The 19,928-nt window shown below is 50.3% G+C and overlaps 7 protein-coding genes across 7 annotated transcripts; 3 read left to right on the plus strand and 4 right to left on the minus strand.

The window, feature by feature from the left end:
* The first annotated feature begins 2,687 nt into the window (after nucleotides 1-2,687).
* BO83DRAFT_235591 (bZIP transcription factor) lies at nucleotides 2,688-4,829 on the plus strand. Its single transcript, XM_025526926.1, has 4 exons — nucleotides 2,688-3,000; nucleotides 3,485-3,701; nucleotides 3,810-4,310; nucleotides 4,390-4,829. The coding sequence occupies exons 1-4, from the start codon at nucleotides 2,812-2,814 to the stop codon at nucleotides 4,692-4,694; spliced, it is 1,212 nt and encodes a 403-aa protein (XP_025389621.1). The 5' UTR covers nucleotides 2,688-2,811; the 3' UTR covers nucleotides 4,695-4,829.
* Nucleotides 4,830-5,854: 1,025 nt separating this feature from the next.
* On the plus strand, nucleotides 5,855-7,947 carry stm1 (putative telomere and ribosome associated protein Stm1). The gene is made up of 5 exons (XM_025530903.1): nucleotides 5,855-6,055; nucleotides 6,366-6,384; nucleotides 6,589-6,756; nucleotides 6,829-6,970; nucleotides 7,060-7,947. Exons 1-5 carry the CDS (start codon nucleotides 6,035-6,037, stop codon nucleotides 7,613-7,615), a joined length of 906 nt encoding a protein of 301 aa, XP_025389622.1. The 5' UTR covers nucleotides 5,855-6,034; the 3' UTR covers nucleotides 7,616-7,947.
* BO83DRAFT_235721 (uncharacterized protein) lies at nucleotides 7,710-8,228 on the plus strand. Its single transcript, XM_025526927.1, has one exon. It carries the CDS (start codon nucleotides 7,803-7,805, stop codon nucleotides 8,106-8,108), a length of 306 nt encoding a protein of 101 aa, XP_025389623.1. The 5' UTR covers nucleotides 7,710-7,802; the 3' UTR covers nucleotides 8,109-8,228.
* A 1,342-nt stretch (nucleotides 8,229-9,570) lies between these two features.
* Nucleotides 9,571-12,743, minus strand: BO83DRAFT_462429 (uncharacterized protein; the record flags this gene model as incomplete). The annotated part of the gene is made up of 3 exons (XM_025537292.1): nucleotides 9,571-12,032; nucleotides 12,063-12,311; nucleotides 12,374-12,743. 3 exons carry the CDS (start codon nucleotides 12,741-12,743, stop codon nucleotides 9,703-9,705), a joined length of 2,949 nt encoding a protein of 982 aa, XP_025389624.1. The 3' UTR covers nucleotides 9,571-9,702.
* Nucleotides 12,744-13,290: 547 nt separating this feature from the next.
* On the minus strand, nucleotides 13,291-14,902 carry BO83DRAFT_377114 (uncharacterized protein). Its single transcript, XM_025530904.1, has 2 exons — nucleotides 14,862-14,902; nucleotides 13,291-14,469 (listed from the first exon to the last, which is right to left on the minus strand). The coding sequence occupies exons 1-2, from the start codon at nucleotides 14,869-14,871 to the stop codon at nucleotides 13,523-13,525; spliced, it is 957 nt and encodes a 318-aa protein (XP_025389625.1). The 5' UTR covers nucleotides 14,872-14,902; the 3' UTR covers nucleotides 13,291-13,522.
* A 183-nt stretch (nucleotides 14,903-15,085) lies between these two features.
* BO83DRAFT_334855 (uncharacterized protein) lies at nucleotides 15,086-16,970 on the minus strand. The gene is made up of 2 exons (XM_025528388.1): nucleotides 16,051-16,970; nucleotides 15,086-15,984 (listed from the first exon to the last, which is right to left on the minus strand). The coding sequence occupies exons 1-2, from the start codon at nucleotides 16,738-16,740 to the stop codon at nucleotides 15,364-15,366; spliced, it is 1,311 nt and encodes a 436-aa protein (XP_025389626.1). The 5' UTR covers nucleotides 16,741-16,970; the 3' UTR covers nucleotides 15,086-15,363.
* Nucleotides 16,971-17,611: 641 nt separating this feature from the next.
* Nucleotides 17,612-19,360, minus strand: BO83DRAFT_387306 (uncharacterized protein; the record flags this gene model as incomplete). Its single annotated transcript, XM_025532706.1, has 1 exon — nucleotides 17,612-19,360. One exon carries the CDS (start codon nucleotides 19,358-19,360, stop codon nucleotides 17,612-17,614), a length of 1,749 nt encoding a protein of 582 aa, XP_025389627.1.
* Between the last annotated feature and the right edge of the window lie 568 nt (nucleotides 19,361-19,928).

Genomic DNA, 19,928 nt, shown 5'->3' on the forward strand with positions numbered 1-19,928 from the left:
TTCCTTCCGATCAGCCCATCATCCTCAGATGATCCCGTGGCGGATCCTCGTGATGTCAAGTCACAGTCACTTTGCCTTTTCTTCCTTTGAGGCGGAGTTTCGGAGCGACGTACGATGACGGGACATAGGCGAGGCCATGGAGGTGGTTGGCTGGCGGAGATCTCCTTCATCGGCAGTCTCCTACTAGGCACCTACTACCATGTATATCCCACAAGGAGTAGTAGTATTAAACCGAGTAAGTCATAGTGTCTTCTGTCTAGTCTGGCTGTCCTGCAGGTACATCCTGGATTAGTTGGTTGGTTTGCGTTGAGGGGGAATGGAAACCGGAATTTCGGCTGTCGGATCAGGTGCTCTCATTGTATACTCAAAGCATACAGAAAGAGGAGGTCTCTTCTAGTCCGACTGTTCTATAAGCAGACATGCCAAGGACTGTCATCCAAATGGTTATCCTCGGGATTCCGAACAGACCAGACAGATCAGACTATCTTATGTAGTGTAGTATCCAAGACCCTGAGAAATTTCAGGGAGGATGAGAAAGGCAATTTAGTCGAGATGGATTCGTGGTACCGTATGGTCATCATGCCGTATTATGCCCCCAAATAGCCACTGGTCACGGGGTCAGAGACGAAACTTTGCCGTATTCATCTTGTCCCGTTTGGGTCTGGTCTGGCTGGATCTGCGTGATTTTCTTCGCTGTTTCTTCCTCCTTCAAGGGTCCCGGGCATTTCCTACGACCTCTCTCGTGGAGTTAGACCAGAATTTTCTTGACTGTCGGATTACTTCCTGCCACGGTACTTAGACCGAGGTTCAATTAATCAATCAATCATAAACCCACCGCCTTCAATAGAATGAGGAGTCAAAAGAGGGTAGAAGGGGAAACCTGGTGTGTCCACGCAAGACCCCCGAGTTCGTACGACAGCAGGACAAGGAATCCGCCCCAGCTGAACCACGGAAAACCTTGTCTTGACCTGCCGGAACATCTCCGCGGCATGATGAAGATATTAACAACGTGCCCACCAGAAAGGGGCAGGGAAGTCTGCTCATGACTTGTCGATAGGAGAAAAGACAGGCATCTACTTTATCGCCTGCAATAGATACTACACAGTTCTGGTCCAGATTGAGCTAGCTGGAACCGACGCAACAATGGCATTGCTTTCAAGGTTGCTCGCATCCACACCCCCAGTAGCCACTTCCGAGAGAAGCGAAAAGGAATAAGACAGGACAACGACACGTTCTCCTGCTCTCCACTCCGTTTCGGAGCCTGCATCGCCTGGTGGACGGACCACCACCAGCACCACCAGAGGAGTAAGCTCGTTCGAATAGGGCATAAGTAGTAACTTGGACCACGGAGGCAGTGACGAGTTTGACGACTCACCCTGGGCGGATCTTCGGCTGGGTCTGACCTTGCAGTGGATCTCGCTCAAGTTGGTGCCGCGGCCGAGGAAAACCGCTCCTAGCAAGGAGGGAATTGCATCGAGGACCTGAGTGGACAGAAAAGCAAAGAGACTGCCAGTGTACAGAGTGTGAGAAAAGCTGAGAGGAGAGGGGAGGGAGGCGGGGGGGGTTGTAACTGGGCAATGAGGGGAGAGTGGCTCTTGTGATGTTGGATGGACAGAGACTAAAGCAGGGGCAGGGAAGAATGCGTAGAACTCCTACTAGAACTACTAGAAGAAACAGAAACCGGACGGGCGCGAGAGAACATCAGTTGTTTAAAAGCAGAAAAAAGTAAAGACTAGACGAGGCGTCAAAAAAGTAGTGTAAAAGTCAAGAAGAGTTTTGACGAGCGGCGGCGAAACCGAAGCTCGTTCCGTTCGGTCCATTTTCCCCTCTCACACTCATTGTACCGTCTCGCGTGAGTGGATGGAGGGAGTGGATGGGGATGATGGGCTGGATTTTTCCCCTGGGAAAGTCTCTGCCTTGACCTAAAAGGAAAGTTCGAAGAGAAGCCAAAAGAAAAATAAAATAAAAATCTTTTTTATTTTTTTTCCTTTCCTTCTGCTGTCCCCATTAAATATTATTTTTGCCCACTCTTTGCTCGAATTTTCCAACCCACCAGGCTTGGACCAAGAGAAGAAGGCCCTTATTCGACCTTTTTTTTCCTTTTAATAACATCCCCGTTCTTTTTAGTAAATAATTTTACCTCACATCTTTCCCACTCTCACCTTCCCACCCTTCCCCTCTCACTGTCCTTCGCGCTTCTCTCCTACTTTCCCTCCGAACCTGCTGGCTATCTGGGTATTCCATCATCAATTTCCTTTATGTCACCTCTTCCGCTGGCCTCCTTGCGACCCTTTGCCAGCCCTCGCACGTCCCTTTCTGCCGCCCAGCCGCGCGTTTCCTGCGTCTGAATTATCAGATTCCATAACCCCGCCGGCTAACTTTTTTTACCTGCTGTGTACTCTATTACCATTTTGTCTTTCGTGATCGTTCACCGCGTTCATTTTGTGTGAGGGGGAAATTAAAGTCCGCTGTCTTGTTAGCCCGGTCTTTGGGAGAGAGACAGACAAAAGAGAAGAGAAGAAGACGAAGAGGCTTTTGATATTCGATTCCGGCCGTCGTCATCTGCCTTTTTTTCTTTTTCTGTTGTTGTTCCCTTTTCTTTCCTTGCTAATTTTATAATATATCCCACGCCCCAGGTTTTCGTTCTTGTTGGGTGCGTCATTCCCCATCCACCAAGCACGCAAGGGGGGGATTTTCCCATAACCAACCTGTCTTTTGGGCAACCCGGACAGGCAACAAGAACGGCCAGCAAACAAAGAAAAGAACGAGGCTAAATTCCCATCCCCCCTTCCTCATACATAGCCAAATCCAATGGTCTCCATGGTTGAGACAAGCAATTCCACACAAAATGACAACCCGGCCACTGAGCCGGTTGTCCCCAAGACCGAGCCGTTGCCTGAAGGCTCGATCAGCTCGGCGGTGTCAACACCTGAGGCCGAGGGGGAGATTCTGATGCAAGATGTGACCCAGACTCAGAAGCGCAAAGGAGGAAGAAAACCAGTACGTAAGAGAACTCTTCGAGGGTGGCTGTCCTCAACTCCTGTTTTTTATTGTTTTACCCCGGATCCAGATCGACCGACCCTTTTGGCTTTTTATACCTCGTGGTGGTCGTTGCTTGTTTTTCTCTTATCTCATTTCTATTACCTTTATCTATCTATCATCACATCCATCACGTCTTTTGGTGTTCATCAAGCATCATCACTGGCTGTGCTGTTGGTGCCTATCGCTGCTCCTCCCCCAGTGATTTGTCCCTGCGTGCCAGTCCGGGGCCCCGCACTGCGTTTATTATTATCATTTATCATTGCGATTGTTCATCCCTTATCGTCCTGTCATATCCCTCCATTCTTGCTGTCCCCTTGACTACTTATCTCATCTGCACCTTACTACTCCGCCCTTCCCCCTCTTCAGCCTTTATCGATCTTGTTATCTATCTGGACCCTTGATCCCATCCCTTCCCCGGCATGAAGCTAACAGCCGCCGTCAGATCTATGCTACCTCGGAGGAGCGGAAGCAACGCAACCGCCAGGCCCAGGCCGCCTTCCGTGAGCGTCGCACAGAGTACATCCGCCAGCTCGAGTCCACCATTAAGCGCAATGAAGACTCCCTGCAGACACTTCAGCAGAATCATCGTAGCGCCGCTGATGAATGCTTGATGCTGCGCTACAAGAACTCCTTGCTCGAACGTATCTTGCTCGAAAAAGGTTGGTCTCCCCCGTTCGCATACCCAACTGCAAGCCTGCAAGCCCCCTTCCTGATAAGCGCCCTCGGGGCGATCCTTGTCCCATACGTGAGATACTGACCGACCGTAGGAATCGATGTGCAAGCAGAGCTGCGACTCAAGGCCGGGGCCCCTGGCGCGGGCGCCGCTAAGCCCACCCCAATGGCAGCGAAGCCTCCTTCCACCCTGGAACGTGCTGCCGTGAACCGAACCTCGGCTCAACGGCATCCTGGCATCGCTCCCAAGGAGCCCTTCGGCATGGCTCAACATCGCGATGGTGCGTATGGTATCCCGTCGCCACAGTTCCAGGCCACGCCTCCGTCCCATGTCTCCTCTCCGTCCCACGCCAAGTCCCCCGGTTTCCCCTTCCAGGGAGCCATGTCGCCGGTTGGGGTGGATCCCCAAGCCCAGCAGCGCTCGCAGATGCTGTCGCACTCGCGAAATATCAGCCAAACCTCGCCGCCGATGAGCATCGGCCAGCCGGAGTCGACCGACCCAAAGGCCGCCATACCGGGTGGTACGAATCCCCGAGCTCCCCGCGTCCCCTCCGCGTACTACCCATCGCCATTCCAGAAGCACTATGACCAACTGGGTAAGCTAACTCCATTGTCGCATTGTTGTTTTCTTCCAGGTCCGTGGTGGTATTGAACCCTTGGTTAATGTCCGCATAGAACAGGAGTACGATGCCCAGGCCGATATGATTGACGAGGAACATGATTCCACCGTGGGTGCCTCACCCTACGTCTCCGGCTACAACAATGCCGCATCTGTGCCGGCGGGCTCTCACCCCATGGGGGCTCATAATCTCAACCAATATACCCAACATGCGGGAGAGGGAGCCAATGGCGCATACAATAATGCGAATCACCTCATGGGGAACTATGAACCTATGCTGGATGCCGATCCATTTGGATTGAGTGCTAGCATGCATTTCCAGACTCCTTTCAGTTACGAGCAGAATAATACCCGCCATTAACCCGTTTGTTTCTTGTTTAGTAATCTCACATCCGGCACTGACTTCTCCTTTTCGGTTCGAGGGATACCACGGTCGGAAGAGAGAGACACGCTTGACGGATTTTCCTTCATAGCTTTCTTCTATGACTGGAAGACAAAAGTTGAAACTTTGAAGCATTGCCTGGCGTTTGCGGTTGATACCATTTGTTTATATTGGTTCGCTTGCTGTTCTGCTGTTGCTGTGGCGCTTTTGATTGATTGACGCCTTTGAAACTGGAAAAAAAGCGGTTGGCTATTTGTTCCTTTGAGCGCGGAATGAGCGGAGGAAAGAAGGGTCAAAAGGGAAAGTAAAAAGAAAGGTCGCGATAAAAGTTGGGACATGGTTCTTTGTGTACATGCATGACTGGTATAATGGGCCCGAGGGCGACTGCGGTGCAGTTCGAATTGGGTCGCACTTCTTACTCTCAGCTCTTGCGGACATAGCTATATGATGTTTTTCTTTCCTTGCTATGGAGATGGTGATGATTTGGGCTGCAGTGAAACGGTGGCTTGCATGTGTATCTCTTGCTGATCTGGGTTATGTTGCATCCCTGCGGCATTGCATTCTATTCTATTCATCTTCATGAATCATTTTATCACGTCTTCGCTTCTACTTACATTCCTCGGTTCCTTCTACTGCTACTTTTTCTTGGAGATACTACTATGTGGGAAAAATTCCCTCTTGGGAGAGCTTTGAGAGCTAGGGGAAGGTATCTACTCGAATAGGGAAGTAACTGGAGTGGCAGGTGACCAGCTAGTACGGAGCTCGGCAATTGGGGGAAAGTTACGACGGCTGGGGGAACGAGAGAGGAAGAAAGAGGATGGAGAATGGAGTAGTGACGTATGACAAAGGAGGGGAATGGAATTGGGATGGCAGTGATCTACAGATCACCCCAAGAATGCTGTAGGGGAAGAGGAGTAAAGAAAAAGCAACATCCAACCATGCTACATACTGTCGAGCGTAAGCCGAACTGAAGGCAGCGATGCAGAGCATCATCTCAGCGTCATCCGCTGGTGTTTTACCCTAAGCCCTAGCTGCTGTAGACCAATCACAGGTCGCATTCCCGGATTCGCTTAGCAGCAATTCGCACCTTACCGGATCGGGCGAGTGCAACCACAAACGTCGCCTCCATCCACCGTCCAGTCAACCCCCTTCACTCCAACCACTATCCTATCCCATCCCCCCTAAACAAAGGAGAGGTCAGATACCGTTCGTCGTCGAGGTTCCTGCCTGTGTCGACTCTCCCCGCCCGCTCCGTCGGACCGAATTGTTGCGATAAGAGAGAAGCCTTCCCCGGAAGGCCCCGCATAAAACCAGGCGTCATGGCGGAGATCCGGTCCAAGGTGCGTTGCTTCTGAAAAGAGAATGGCTCTCGTTTTCTCTCCGTCTGTTGCTGTGCGAGGGTGATGGAAATCCGCGATTTGGGGGAAGGAATGATTTACGGGCTGGATTGATGGTAGAATGCTGGGATTGGGTTGGGAGCGCAGTTGCATTGCAACGAGCGGGGTTTGGGGGACGGCAGGAATATTGCACAAATCTATCCTGCTGCTCACCACTTCGCACCATCACCACCACCACAGATGAGACGGGAGAGAAAGCGACAGTTTCAAACATCAAGGAATGCGATGGCTAACATATCATCTACTATAACAGAACCTCTACGAGCTTCTTGGTAATTCTCGCCCTTCCCTTGTCTACCTACCTACCTACCTACCATACCTGAGTCCCATCCTGCACTTTGCACTACCTATCGTGTTTTGACTTGCCTTGGTCTCTCTTTTCGCATGTCGTCGATCCATCTACACTTCGAATTCGTGAAGGAATTACATCATTTTCTAACCTCGAGCGTGCTTTTGCTCGCGCTGCGCAACTACAGGCAATGACCCTGAACTCGACCCCAACAGAGCTCCCGAGCCCCCTACGAAAGCCGTAGACAGGCCCGCTCCCCGTGTTGGCAAGCGGGACGCTCCCAAGGAGGCCCCTGCCCAGCCCCGTGAGAACAACAACTCTCGCCGTGGTGGCCGTGCCACTGGCAACGAGGCCGGTATGTATTCCCAACTACATTGGGCTCCGGCCCCCTGGCAAGTCCATTCCGACTGATTTCGATTACGTTCAGCTTTCTGTGACCGCAACGCCGGCAGAAACAACAACCGTGAGAAGCCCACCGATGAGAAGGACGCCCAACGGCGCGGATTCCGCGCCCGTGAGGACCGTGGTGAGCGTGTCCGCCACGACCGCCAGTCCCGCACCGGCCAGACGTAAGCCTTTCCCTCTATACGTTTTGTCTTTATGAAGATGGGCAAAAAAGGAAGTTTTGGGACTCGATCAAAACTGACGAACTGGATAGCGACACCCGCAAGCAGGTGAACCAGGGCTGGGGTAACCAGAGCGGCGAGAAGACCTGGGACGACGAGAAGGCCGGCGAGAACATTGCTCAGACCGATGAGACCGAGCCCCAGACCCCCGGCGAGGAGAAGCCCGAGGAGGCTGCCGACAAGTCCAAGTCCTACGCCGAGTACCTTGCCGAGAAGGCCGCCCAGGGTGACCTGAGCGCCAAGCCCGTCCGTGCTCCCAACGAGGGCACCAAGCTCGACAAGAAGTGGGCCGCCGCCAAGGAGCTCAAGCGTTCCGAGGAGGAGGATGCCTACATCAAGGGCAAGGAGGACAAGGCCAAGCGCGAGAAGCAGCGCAAGGAGAAGAACATCCTCGAGGTCGACATGCGCTTCGTTGAGGCTCCCCGCACTGGTGGCCCTGGTCCCCGTGGCCGTGGTGGCCGTGGTGGTCCCCGTGGTGGCCGTGGCGGCCGTGGCAACGGTCCCCGCTCCGAGCGCCCCGCTGCCGCTGCTGCTGCTCCCACTGTCGCCGTTGACGAGAAGAACTTCCCCAGCCTTGGCGGCAAATAAATGCAGTTTTTTCCCTCATAAGCTTGCATTTATAGGCTAGCATCCATGCATGCATGCCCATGCTTCCCCCACACCTTTTTTCTTTTCTTTCTACGCATGATCCTCACTACCATAAACCCTCCCTCCCCAACACCCCTTTTTTTCTCGCTAGCAACTTAGGTAGTCGAAATCCAGGGATCCAAATGAGATGAGAACGAAAATGAAAGTTTTGTGTGTGTGCATGAGAGAAGTGAGAGAAAAGAGTGCGTCTTGTGTGTGCTTGCATGTGTGTATGAACTTGAATCTCAAATGTGAAAACAAAAAACGACCAAGGGAAAACAGACAAAATAGGGAAAGGGTGAAACATAAAAGGAACAGAAGGGAAAGAGAAAAAAAGACACCAAAAAAATCCAAAGGTTCATCTGTGCAATATGCCTCTTTTTATCTATCTATGGCTTTATGGGCCCTTTTCCACATATTTCAGTTTTATCGTACAGTTGTTTCTATGGAATGATGGAATAATTATTTCTTTCTTCTCCCTGGCTCTGTCCTTGTCCATATTTCTGTATCTCTCCCCCCCCCCGCCCATGTCCATTTCTAAATAATTCTGTAAAAATAAAGGTGGATGGATTACCACATCATGTAATCTTGTTGTTCTAAATGTTCATGTTCATGTCAATGTTCGACAATAATACTAAATGACTTGAAAGCCTCATCCTGCTCTGCTGGTACTACACCCCCCCTCCTCCCACCTTTGGGTAAATAAACTAGTCGATTTGAAAGATACTACTACCAATGGTAACTAGATAATACTCAGATAACATTCTATATCAAGTACTTAGTGCAGATAACTCTGAATCGATGTCCCCAATGATTACACTATACTATGCTATATACTCCTACAGGTAGATCTGATAATACTATCTATCTATAACTAAGCAACAGACAGATTACTAGTAAATTGTTGGAAGTAGGTAGATAGTAGAACCTCCTACTTAGTTACTATCTAGCTCCCCTCTGCAGCTCTGCTTAAGTATATGATTCAATCATAGTAGTGATTACTAGTAAGGAAGTGTAATGACTTCTAGATTGCTAGGTTCTTCATCCCCACAGTTAAATGTATACTCTTACTACTGCTCTGCTCACACCACACTTTCAATGCTATTTGATCATACAATGTTGGGATTATGTGTCTAGTACTTACTACTACTTACTATTATAACTTACCCAGCCCCATAGCATGCTATTATCTACCGCAATTCTGGGTCATTAGACAGATAGAGATATATAAATGAATGAACTGAACTGAACTGTCTTAATATCTCCGACTTCCTAGTACTTTATCCTATCTTCCACCGACCGCATACCCCTTACTCAATCAACCATCAGCCTTCCCCCCCATAAAGAAAGCTAAAGCTCTCCGTGTTACTGCCTATTGACTATCGGCACTGTCGATGGTGAAACTATTCTTTTAGGTGCAAGCCCCTAGAGTAATTCATAGGGAGGGGGCGGGGTTTATTCCTTAGTTGTTGGGATGATTGCTACCTGTCGATTAGACAGTCTTACTTATAACAAACAACATTATATCAGTTCGCTTCAATTCGATTCTTATCAGACATCAACGTCAACATCAGCATAAATCAAAAGGGGACACCTGTACAAAAATGGTATCAAGTCGGTTCCTTGCTCCCCTAAATTCAACCAGTCCATTCCCGTGTGGTACAAGCAAATCAAATCGCCAAGCGCAAACCAGGAAGACAAAAAGAAGGAAAGTTAAGCAAAGCAAAATAAATAAGGATACCAAAAAAGAAGAAAAGGAGGCCCAAGTCTTACAAAAAATATGAAAACGCCAACCTCTTTTGCCTTGGTTCCCAATACCTTATGCACAGTCTCAGAAATGAATAAAAAATAAGCGAGGGCTTGAAAAGAAGAAAAAGAACAGAATAATCCCAATGTATAATCGTGGAGGTTCGTGGGGAGCGCCATGCGCTGTCCAAATCCGATAGAAGGTATAAGAACGGTAAGGTTTGAAGAAAAAGGGTAAAGATGAAAGAATAGCCCTGCGGCATATTGTAGTTAGAATGAAAGGAAAAAGAAGGTAAAGCAAATCAGCTACTTCCCCGGGCGTTCTGCATCATGTTTTGTTGCTGTTGCTGCTGCTGATGTTGCTGCTGCATCACCTGAGCTTGAACTTGAGCAACCTGGTTGGCACGTTGCTGAATCAGCTCGCGCTCTCGTCGAACAATGTCATGAACCCAGGCTTTGGCATTCTGTTCCAGTCCCGTGGTGTACTGTCGTTGTATATGTGGTGGGAACTGCGACGGTGAACCGTACTGTGGCATCAATCGAGCCGCCATTTCTTGCCTAAGCCGTACTAATCGCTGAGTGAATAATTGCTGGTAGCGCTGTGGAGTGATGACGTTCTGTGCCAAATTTACTCCTTGCATATTTTGTGGCAGATGACCTCCATTGGCCTGAGCCGCTGCCATTAGCATTTGCTGCTGTTGAGGGTTCATATGTGGGCTGTTTTGGTGTACCTGTCCCTGTTGATTCTGTGATTGCTGGCCTTGCTGCTGTTGCGGTTGCTGCTGCTGTTGCTGTTGCTGTTGCTGCTGCTGAGCCATGTGCATCTGCGCGAGCTGCGCACGCATCAACTGAGCCTGATAGGCTTGTGGATTCGGGAACTTGGGCTGTGCCTGGAAATTCTGCTGCTGGGCTTGTAGCATCTGCTGCTGATGGGCTTGAATATTCTGCTGCGCATGTGCGTTGGCCTGCATCTGAGCTACTTGCTTGGGCGAGAACTGATTCTGTACCATGTGCCCTTGCTGGGCGAGAAGTTGTTGCCTCTGCTGCAATAGCATCTGCTGTTGCTGTTGAGTTGTAAGGCCCATTCCGCCTCCCATTTGTGGTGTTCCCATCATGGTAGCCTGGTTCATCACCGGTGTTGGGGCCATTGTCGTGTGACTCGGGCTGGCGTGGCTCATACGCTGTGTTGGTGTTACATTGCGCATGATAGGTGTAGCATGAGACATTGCTGGCGTTCCTTGAGTCATCTGTGGTGTCCCATGTCGGCTCTGTCCCTGTTGGCTTCTGGAAGGTGCCATCGGATGGCTCATAACTGTAGGATGGGCGTGCTGCAATGCAGATGGCGGCCTCGGGGGGCTGCCTGCTCCCTGCATAGAAGGCGTCATGCTCATAGGAACACTTGCTTGTGCGGCCATTGTGTTGCCAACAACAGGCGAAGAGGTGTTGTGGGGTGTCTGATTACGGACCACCGGCGAAGACTGCGGCGCTTGGCTAACCCCGTTAGTTTGCGCCATGACATGCCGATTCTGCTGCTGCTGTTGTTGTTGTTGTTGCTGCTGCGCCGCAAGTTGCGCCTGAGCCTGCGCGGCAAAGTGCTGTCTACGAGCCTCTTCCTTAGCGTGCTCTTCATTCTGTCGCTGCTCCAGAAGGCGACGTTTCTCCCTCTCCTGCTCTTGCTGTTGTCGTTTAGCCAACTCCTGTTTCATCTTGACTTCATGTTCGCGCTTGGCCTTCTCCTCATGCTGCATACGGATATTCTCAAGCGTCTTGAACCTTGAGAATCGAGGCTCAAATGGTGCACCACCACCCGTATCATCCACGACCGCGGATTTCGGCCCTCCAGCACCACCGGAGGAGGTAGGCTCCAGACGCTCATCCATGATGAGCATGAATCTCTCTTCCTCGGCAGCCAGCGCCTCGTCAGCAGCGAGTTCAGCCACGGTACGTTTCCTCCTCTTTGGTGAGGGTGGCGGATCGCGGTGGAGCGGGCTCTCCATGATCTTCAGCAGATCTTGCACAGCGTCGAAACTGTTGACAGGGTCCAAGAAGAGAGGTGGAGCCAGTGCTCTTGTCAATCTCGCTTCACATTCCAGAAACTCCTGAGGTTCAACCAACATTCTCTGTCGTTTTGCAGGATGTCCACGCTCAGTCTGATTGGATGACCCTCCTGGAGATGGTGGAGCTGTAGACGAGGACTGCTGAGGACGCGAGGCAGCATTTGATGCCGACTGTTTCGCCGCTTTGGGATCGGGTGTAGTGGCAAGTAAAGTGAGTTCCGCTTGCAAGGAACGTGGAGTTGGGTGGAGCACGGTAGTGAAAACTCGGGGTTTTGGAGGCTGCTTGGGTTGAGCGGAGTTCGATGTAGCTTCCTCTGCACGATTCTCCGAGTCGCCGGACTGCTCGCCGTTGGTTTTCGTATCGGGTTGATTTCCGGTTGGGGTTTCCTTGGCGGTCGGCTTATCGGAGTTTAATTGGGATTGCTTTGGGTAGGGCACATAAGCCGATGGTGTAACATGCTCGTTATAGTTATGAATCGAGAACGGGGTGTTATTCTCGTTGGAAGTCGGCGCAGTCGACTTCCTGGCCTGGGCTGACACCGACTTGTGATCGACCACGCGAACGATGAGGCAGCCTGTGAATTACAGAGGTTAGCCAAGTCCACCAGATAGAGGTGAAGTTGAGGCATGTGGAAGCGTGCCTTCATAGAATCGGACATTAGCCCGCAACAGCTCCTCCATCATATCATGGGGAACGGTTCCGGCACGAATATGTTCGATGATGACCTTCATCTCGGAATTATAAGGGAAGCTTCCATCTTGTTGCTCGAAGCGGAAATGTGTTGGGTGAAGGTGGAGGATAAGCGAGGGCGGGCATTTGGAGAACTTCTTGAGGATGTAAGACGACGTTTTGACTATGACGCACCCGATGGTCAGTACGCAGGGGCTCCGCATGTGGATCGGGTTGAGAGCTTACCATATGGCTCGGGACACCTATTCCCTGCGCGACGATCATTGTCAATGGATAAGGACCTTAACAATGGTTTTTGTAACCGCGCAGCCTGGTCACCGGGCTTTTGCGCTTCCTTCTTAGGTCGATTCTGAGTAGCCTTGTTCGAGCCGGCAGCCGCATTAGCCGCGCCATTGACGCCATTTGACGTCGGGCCGCCGGCGGAGCTTGCTGAAGCCGGTTGGTTCGAACCGGGCAGACGTTTCGCGGAGGAGGGAGGAGAAGAAGAGGAGGATTGTTGAGACTTGACTCCGTTCACTCCGGTCTGGACGAAAGGCGGGGGCGGTCGCTTCATCTTAGGGGTATGCGAGGTCGGCTTCGAAATTGCGGTCGCCATAGTCTCGGAGATGAACCGCGGCGCGATTATGGTCGCAAGCTGATAAATGCGACCTTGGGGGAACCGGATCCAGGAAGGATGAGGACAGGGCCGTGAGTCGTGGTTGATGATACAGCCGGAGCGCGAGACATGTGGGGAGCGGAGATCGGGGGCGGCACGACAACGAACTGGCCCGATTCAATGCGAACACTTGCACAAAGCGCGGGTCGCTACAGACAAAGGGTATGAAAGTCCATCGAACAGACACCTGCAAGGAAGGCAGGGGAGGCTCGGAGCGAGTGGGAAGAGTCGGTCGACGGTCGGTTGTGGCTCTGCAAAGGGAGTTTGTATGATGCCAAGCCGCGGGCGACGTGAAGGAGGTCGGGGTCACCTGACTACCGCTTTGGGTTTAGTGCCGCGCGCCTGCGATATGGAGTATTCCAGATATTATATCTTCTATTCATCTGTATGACAGGCTACTGAAGAAGATTTGTATTCCTTCCACTCTGAAAAATTAGAAATCATTCTAGTGATGGCTAACATCTAATTTGTCATTCTCGATACATAACTGAAGACCAACTACTACGGTGTTATTCAAAATCTAGGCAATTTGATTGAAACTAAGTACAAAAAGGCAATCTGTAGAGAGTATAGTCATCATAATACCGTAGTAGTGGCTCTTGGGGCTCTGTGGAGAGCATCTTGCGGTTAGCGACTCAGGGGTGCCCTTGGGCTTTGGGGGTCTTAGCAGGCTGATGATGGACGAGACAAACACACCAACGTGGCTTTGTACTTGTCACTCATATGAAACGTGAAATCTCGCGAAAGCCCACATTATCTATGACTATATCTCGCTCGGCTCCAGTAGGTTGCCGATCAAACATAGCCCTGAATGGGATCACAAGAGGCTGTCCGATTATCGACGTTGGCGTAATGACTACCTCCTGAATAGAAAATGCGAGCTGCATATTTGCGGGCTGCTGGACTAGAGGTGGCATTTGGTCGGGTTGCTGGCGTAATTGGTCGATAAGTTGTCTAGTAGTACCCGGTCTACCTATGTTGGGAGGGGCAAGTTGCCATTTCTCAATGCGTAATTCTCTGCTCCTGGATTTGATCGAGACAAGAAGTACAATTCTAGTGTCTCCAGAAGAATTCTGAAACCACCAGGTTGCGTCGCGCCGGAGCTTTGCCATAGATTCTGAGACACCAGTTTCGATAACAAGTGTCGGCCATCCATTTATCTGGCCAAAAGAAATCGGGCGGCTCGAAGGATAAAAGCACTCGTCAGGTTGCTTGCCGTGTGTCGAAACAGTACCAGGGTTCGTGGTTGTTCTCCCCCAGAAAACTTCTGTTCGTGGTGTCCCCATTTGAGCTCTCTGGTCTTCGATGTAACGCATTATTTCTGTCGTAGTGAACTCATGTGAAGCAGATGGCACGACCTTAAAGAGCCCTGTATTTGCTTCCCACATGAACCGAACTCCAATATCGGGCAGTATGTCATCCGCTTCGCTCAGCCTGTCAATGGCCGTTTGAGGCATGCCCATGAGGACTAACCATTGGTTTCCATCCCCTCCATTCTGCTCCAGTTCGGTGTAAATGGCCTTCAGCGCATTTTGTAACCGTTTCGAAGTTGAGCATGACTGATATGAGCGCAGTTGACAGGAGGGTGGCAAATCAGCCAGAATATTGTATGGTGCGCTAATTCCGTTGATAACCGGATCATCTGATGTGCTATGACGGGAAAGACCTGGAAGTGGCTCCGAAAAGATGTCAGACTTCAAGGAAGCCATGATTGAGAATGATTATCAGGATGTATGGACTGGATATGGAGTAGATAGATATGGGACAATTGGGAGAGGAGTGTGAGTATGAGTTTATGAATTAAGCCCGTGAAGATTATGTATGAGAGATAGGAGGGAATGAAGGTGTGTAGGAAGAGTTTGAAAGATTGTAAAGAAAGTGAATATTATAAGTAACCTGAGGCAGAGATATGGGAAGTGAATGAATAGCCAAAAAAAGGAAGAAAAGGTTTTGGAAGCATAATTATAACATATAAAGCATGCAAACTAGAAAAGTGTATAGGGGTGCAGGTAGTAATGAAGTACAAATATATAACATGGGGATTTTCATTTCACATACCATCTTCCATTGCTGAGTTATTGGGAATACACAGCTTATTCGGTTGGAACTGAATGTGTGGTGTTGGCTGCGGAAATTAGGTGGTGGATGAGTCGTTTAAGTACTACGCACCATGGCTATCAACACATGAGTATCATACATACATCATGTACGGGATAAGTATTGACCACCTATGACAAAATCTATACAGAGTTTATACTCCTGAGTACGTTAACGCGTAGACTCACCGCTATGTGCAAAGGCTCATTTCATTCCAATATATCGCTTCCGTAGAAGCTAAGTAGACCATGCTTCGCGGTCATCATGCAATCAATATTCACACAGGGGTAAAGAACATGAAGAGTAAATCCTCTTCATCTCATCAAGACAGGGGAATCAATAACAAGAAAAGAGAAGGTTCATCAAAATAACATAAGGCACACCTATACGCAAGGCAACCGAGAGGTTTAGCCAACGCTGAGACACCAACATCCCCAATGGCGCCGGACGGCTGGACTCTGCTCTAGTCGTGCCCAGACACCCTTCGCCTCCAATCATCACCAATGCGGTGTACATCGACCACATTAATTCGCTTGCCAATGCCTGTCACACCCTCCTTCTGCCACCATTTCTCGCCCTTGTCTGCAAGAGCAGACTCATCGTCGCTGTCGACAAGACCACCGTGACCAATTTCGCCTCCGACGACGATGACTGTTTCCCGAACCCAGCCAGAGAAGAGCTTTACATGCTCTCCTGCTTCCCCGGTAAGGGACTCTTGAACATACACTACCTCAGGAGAAAGGTGGCGAAGAAGATGCACAAACCCTGTCGCGGTGCTGAAGGGCATGATGGTATTCTCCTTCTCCACAAGTGCCTGCGCCTGGGTGTACATCGTCTTGAACAGTGGTGTAGAGCCCTCTTCTTCATCGACCTGGCGAGATTCCGAGGGCGACTCACCCTCGGGAAGCTCACCAGACGCAACAGCTTCTTCGGGGGCGATGTTGGAATAAGAAGAGGCAACAGACAAGTCCGGCTGAGAGGAGCTTCCCTGCTTCGGGGCGTGCTTGAGACCGGGGGCATAGATCATGATGAAGACCCTAGCCGTATCTAGGTTGACATGTTCGGGGAGATGAGAAAGGATAGACTACGTAGAAAACAGAAACTCATTAGCATAAACCGCTTTGGCACATACCGAACCATCGAGACTTACCACATGCTGAGAAACGATATCCTCCGGATCCACCTGCGCAGACTCCGACGAGACCACAATCGCAACAGTCCTCTTCTTCGTAGCAGACACTGGGCCACCAACCCCAACATCACGAACCGGCAACGCCCCCGTCATAGTCGGCGCAGACTGTTCCGCGCGCTGAGCTCTCGAAGCGACCTCCTCCGACCAGCGAGAATGATCCTCAAAGTCGCCCCTATCTTCCTCACGAATCGAGGTCAGCGCACCACCCACGAAAGCTCCCGCGGCAGCGACTCCCGCAGCAACCTTCTTGCTAGCGCCATCGAAGATCTGCTGAGGACTAGGAGTGCGGCGCAGCGCACCCTGCATGCGCGCCATCATGCTAGCATCATCCCCTGGTATATCCGTGGCGGTTGAACGGGCGTAATCGTCCGCATATTCGCCATGAGGGTATCCCTCGGGGGCGGGGAAGCGGTCATCGTGCGGAGGGGGGATAGTAGTATCGCGGTCGTTATTGTTATTGTTATTATTATCGTCATCGTCCTCGCTGCGTTCGCTCCAGATCCAGGCTGCAATGCTAACAGTTGCGATGCCCACGGTAACAGCGAGAGGCACCCAATATCCCAGGACGGTCCTATTACCAGTGGAGCTGAAGCCGGCGCCGGCTCCGACCCGCCGGCGGCGAGCATCCTGGGAGTAAGGAAAGGACATCGCGATCACACTGAACTTGGGGCTTAATAGTGGCGCATAGACTGGGATGGGTCGCGGTGAGCTGCAAGTCACATCGCAAGTCTCTGTCTTAGGGAGGGGAGAGCGGAGGGGGCTGGGGAGGTGTGTGGTAGTAATGATGGGGATAAGAAAGGAGGAGCTAAGTCCTAGTAACTAAGTAGTAGTAGCTGCTACTTTGCCGCGCGGGCTGGGCTGGCCTCGGACGAACCGAGAAACATGTGGCTGGTGATATGATAATAGTTTCCCGCTGATTATTGGTACCGCGGGTTGCTTTTTCTGCCAGGAGCAACCAATGGTTTCCCTTACGGTATGGTACGGAACTGCCCGGGGTAGACTACTTCTCTCTTCTTCCTCGGCCCCATGTTTTATGCTGCTTACTCCCTGTAGTTATGCAGTGCCCGCATAAGCCGATTCAGCTTGCCGTCGGCACGTGGTTCTGGGGTAGTTGTATATCACACGACTAGTATTGAATGTTATAGAACAAGGTCTTGATGTGCAATTGTTTCGCTATTCGCTAAAAGTCAGAAGAATTCCGTGAATGCGAAAAAAAAATCACGTCATAAAAACTGAACCTAATGACTCCCTCCTTGCCATTCACTCCGTATCCCCCAGGAAGCAATAACCCAATATCCGAAATAACCCCATCAGATAGCAAGCAAAGAAAAGTATGGCCGAAAAGAACTACGTGTACATATGCGCAGAAGAATGGAAAAGAAAAGAACAGTTTGATGAAGCATGAAAAACAGACTTGAAGCGAATGTAAATGAACCCAAAGAGAAGCATAAATATCATGAAATCGTGAGTCGAAGGACAAGGTCGCATTTCTCTCTTGCTGCACAAACGATCATCCCCTTCAAAACATCAAGTTCGACTCCAAAGGTATTTCAGATTGTTCTTCGGGCAGCAAAAAGTCGAATCCATCAAATAAACTGTGTTGAAATCCAAACCCAAATCCATATTCATTCGGGTTGCTTTCTTCTAACTCTGGAGTCTTTGTGAGTTGCCGCGCGGCCAGCTGCTCTACAGTATACTGATCCAAAGTAGCTGTAAATAGATCCGTATTGCAGTCATTCTCCGTTCCAATATTGAAAGTTAGCGAGTCTGTATCTTCCGCATCCTTCCCACCGGGGGAGCCAACTTGGAGCTCATGTTCGGGATTTTCTGCGGGTGAGAGTGATCGAGGTCTGATTGCAGCAGCATCATACGTGGGTTCAATAGAGGGATACATCTTGAGGCTATTCTCAAGCACGAGCAAGGAGGGATCGACGGTTGTGCATCTGATAGGTGGAGTATCACTAGTATTGCACACAGGCGATCTTTGATTGTTATCGTTCTCCGAAGCCACTACGGGGCTGCCAGCGGAGGAAGCTGCAGACTCGGAACGAGCGTTAGCTGCGTTCTTGAAAGACGATTCCGATGCATCTTCCATAGACCAAGTTTCATCATCGTCGCAAGATGCAGAAGTACCATTGGCGAGCGAAGTGGGTTTGTAGGGCTTCTCCGAATCTCTGCTTCGATTAACTACTCTCGCAGATATCCTTTCAGGAGTTGAAGGTGTCGGTGAACCAAGGTCTGGTGATACATTTCTCACCATTGGCCCGGGTAGTCTGAGTTGGCGCATCAGGTCGGCAATATGGTCGTCTTGCCTTGACCAGCTACCCTCCCCCTGCCACACAGTTAGTGATGGAACCATCTGAATATATGAGTTTGGGGATACCGAAATAGGCTCGACAACGAACGGATCATCTAGGGCCACGGAGGGGTCCATCCTCACAAAGGGCAGAGACACCTGGGAGGTCTGGACGTTCTGCATAGCCGTAGTGGTATTGTTCTGGGTACCTACCTGCTGTATGATATCCTCATGGCAGGGACTCTGGCTCACGCGGGAAGAGAGGCTCTGATCTGAAGAAGCAGTCCGGGCTGTATCGAAAGAAGACTGTGTCGAATCAACACTAGAATCTGGTTTTCTCATAGGTGTCTGTACCAGATTGGATGAAGCCTGTGATCTCAGGGAAGATCTCTGTGCCGAATCATAAGAGCTCTGCACTGGCTTAGCAACCGGCTGCGCCATTGGTGGCATTGACACGTAATAGTACGGACAGATTGGCATATAATTTGTCCCAGACCAATTGAGGAGCTCGTAGTTGTCTGGCTCCGACCGCTTCACCTCAGCTAGAGCGACATCGAAGAGATAACCAGGCCTAGTCCAGAAGTACAACTCGCCCAATGTGTTCCTCCACGATTCCATCATCAATGCATGCAAATATGGGTCGGGTGCCAAAAGCTGAGCATCAGGGGTAGGCGGCTGTAGCCATCTTAGATGGTCACCTCGGGCATAAAATCGAATAACCCCGTGCATGAATCCGCCATCGTTAACGGGGATATCGATAATCTTTGAGAGGGCAGTGGCAGTCATCAGAACGGACTTTCGTGCCTCTTGGATCTTGCTTGGCGGATCAAGACAGACAGAGCAGTCGTAGCCGTGTAATGCAGCTGTAGGGCGGAGGATAGTCCCAGGGGATGCCCAAGGAGGTATGGGGGTGTTCCTCCATTCAGGGTAGAAGTGATTGCACGCGAACCAGTGAACAACCAATTGGGTCATGTTGACTTGGTGTTGCTAACACTGGGTTGAAGCACACGAGGGGATCTGGTTGATGAGAAGTATCCCAGGGGAAGTCAAGATCGGATGGAAGAGATGAAGTAGACTGAAAATGCGTCTAGAAGAAGTTTTCATCTCTGCATGGAGTAGGAATCCCAAAGCTGGTGGGAAACAAAGAAGGGCATCTTGTGTTTATCGACGTAGTGAAGACGAGGGTCTTCGACGCAGTGAAGGAACAAAACAGACAATGACCATATGGACATCGAGGCAAATGGGCAGTTTGAGTAGTAGGCAAACATGTTGCTGTTATTGCTGCTGCTGCTGCTGTTATTGCTGCTGTTATTGCTGCTGTTATTGCTGCTGTTATTGCTGCTGCTGCTGATAATGGGTAATACCCTCGAAAATCATCTGAGAGATTGAAAGGTGGGTAAAATCGGTGGATGAATAGTAAGACAGAATGTATAACTAGAATATAGTACTATCAAGTAACATCATATTGGCTAGTGGCTTCTAGTACTAAACTTGCAGCATGGACATATACTCTCTGAGCTAAGCGATTTCAAGATAGTAG

Source organism: Aspergillus eucalypticola (assembly GCF_003184535.1).
Source record: "Aspergillus eucalypticola CBS 122712 chromosome Unknown BO83scaffold_8, whole genome shotgun sequence".
NCBI lineage: Eukaryota > Fungi > Ascomycota > Eurotiomycetes > Eurotiales > Aspergillaceae > Aspergillus > Aspergillus eucalypticola.

What these genes read in the sequence shown, in the direction of transcription:
- BO83DRAFT_235591 (XM_025526926.1), top strand. Translation starts at nt 2,812, where the DNA reads ATGGTCTCCATGGTTGAGACAAGCAATTCCACACAAAATGACAACCCG. An exon ending in GCAAAGGAGGAAGAAAACCA is followed by an intron (nt 3,001 to 3,484) that starts GTACGTAAGAGA and finishes AGCCGCCGTCAG; the next exon opens with ATCTATGCTACCTCGGAGGA. An exon ending in ACGTATCTTGCTCGAAAAAG is followed by an intron (nt 3,702 to 3,809) that starts GTTGGTCTCCCC and finishes GACCGACCGTAG; the next exon opens with GAATCGATGTGCAAGCAGAG.
- stm1 (XM_025530903.1), top strand. Translation starts at nt 6,035, where the DNA reads ATGGCGGAGATCCGGTCCAAG. An exon ending in TGCCACTGGCAACGAGGCCG is followed by an intron (nt 6,757 to 6,828) that starts GTATGTATTCCC and finishes GATTACGTTCAG; the next exon opens with CTTTCTGTGACCGCAACGCC. An exon ending in CAGTCCCGCACCGGCCAGAC is followed by an intron (nt 6,971 to 7,059) that starts GTAAGCCTTTCC and finishes CGAACTGGATAG; the next exon opens with CGACACCCGCAAGCAGGTGA.
- BO83DRAFT_235721 (XM_025526927.1), top strand. Translation starts at nt 7,803, where the DNA reads ATGAGAACGAAAATGAAAGTTTTGTGTGTGTGCATGAGAGAAGTGAGA.
- BO83DRAFT_334855 (XM_025528388.1), bottom strand. Translation starts at nt 16,740, where the DNA reads ATGTCCTTTCCTTACTCCCAGGATGCTCGCCGCCGGCGGGTCGGAGCC. An exon ending in ATATCGTTTCTCAGCATGTG is followed by an intron (nt 15,985 to 16,050) that starts GTAAGTCTCGAT and finishes TTTTCTACGTAG; the next exon opens with TCTATCCTTTCTCATCTCCC.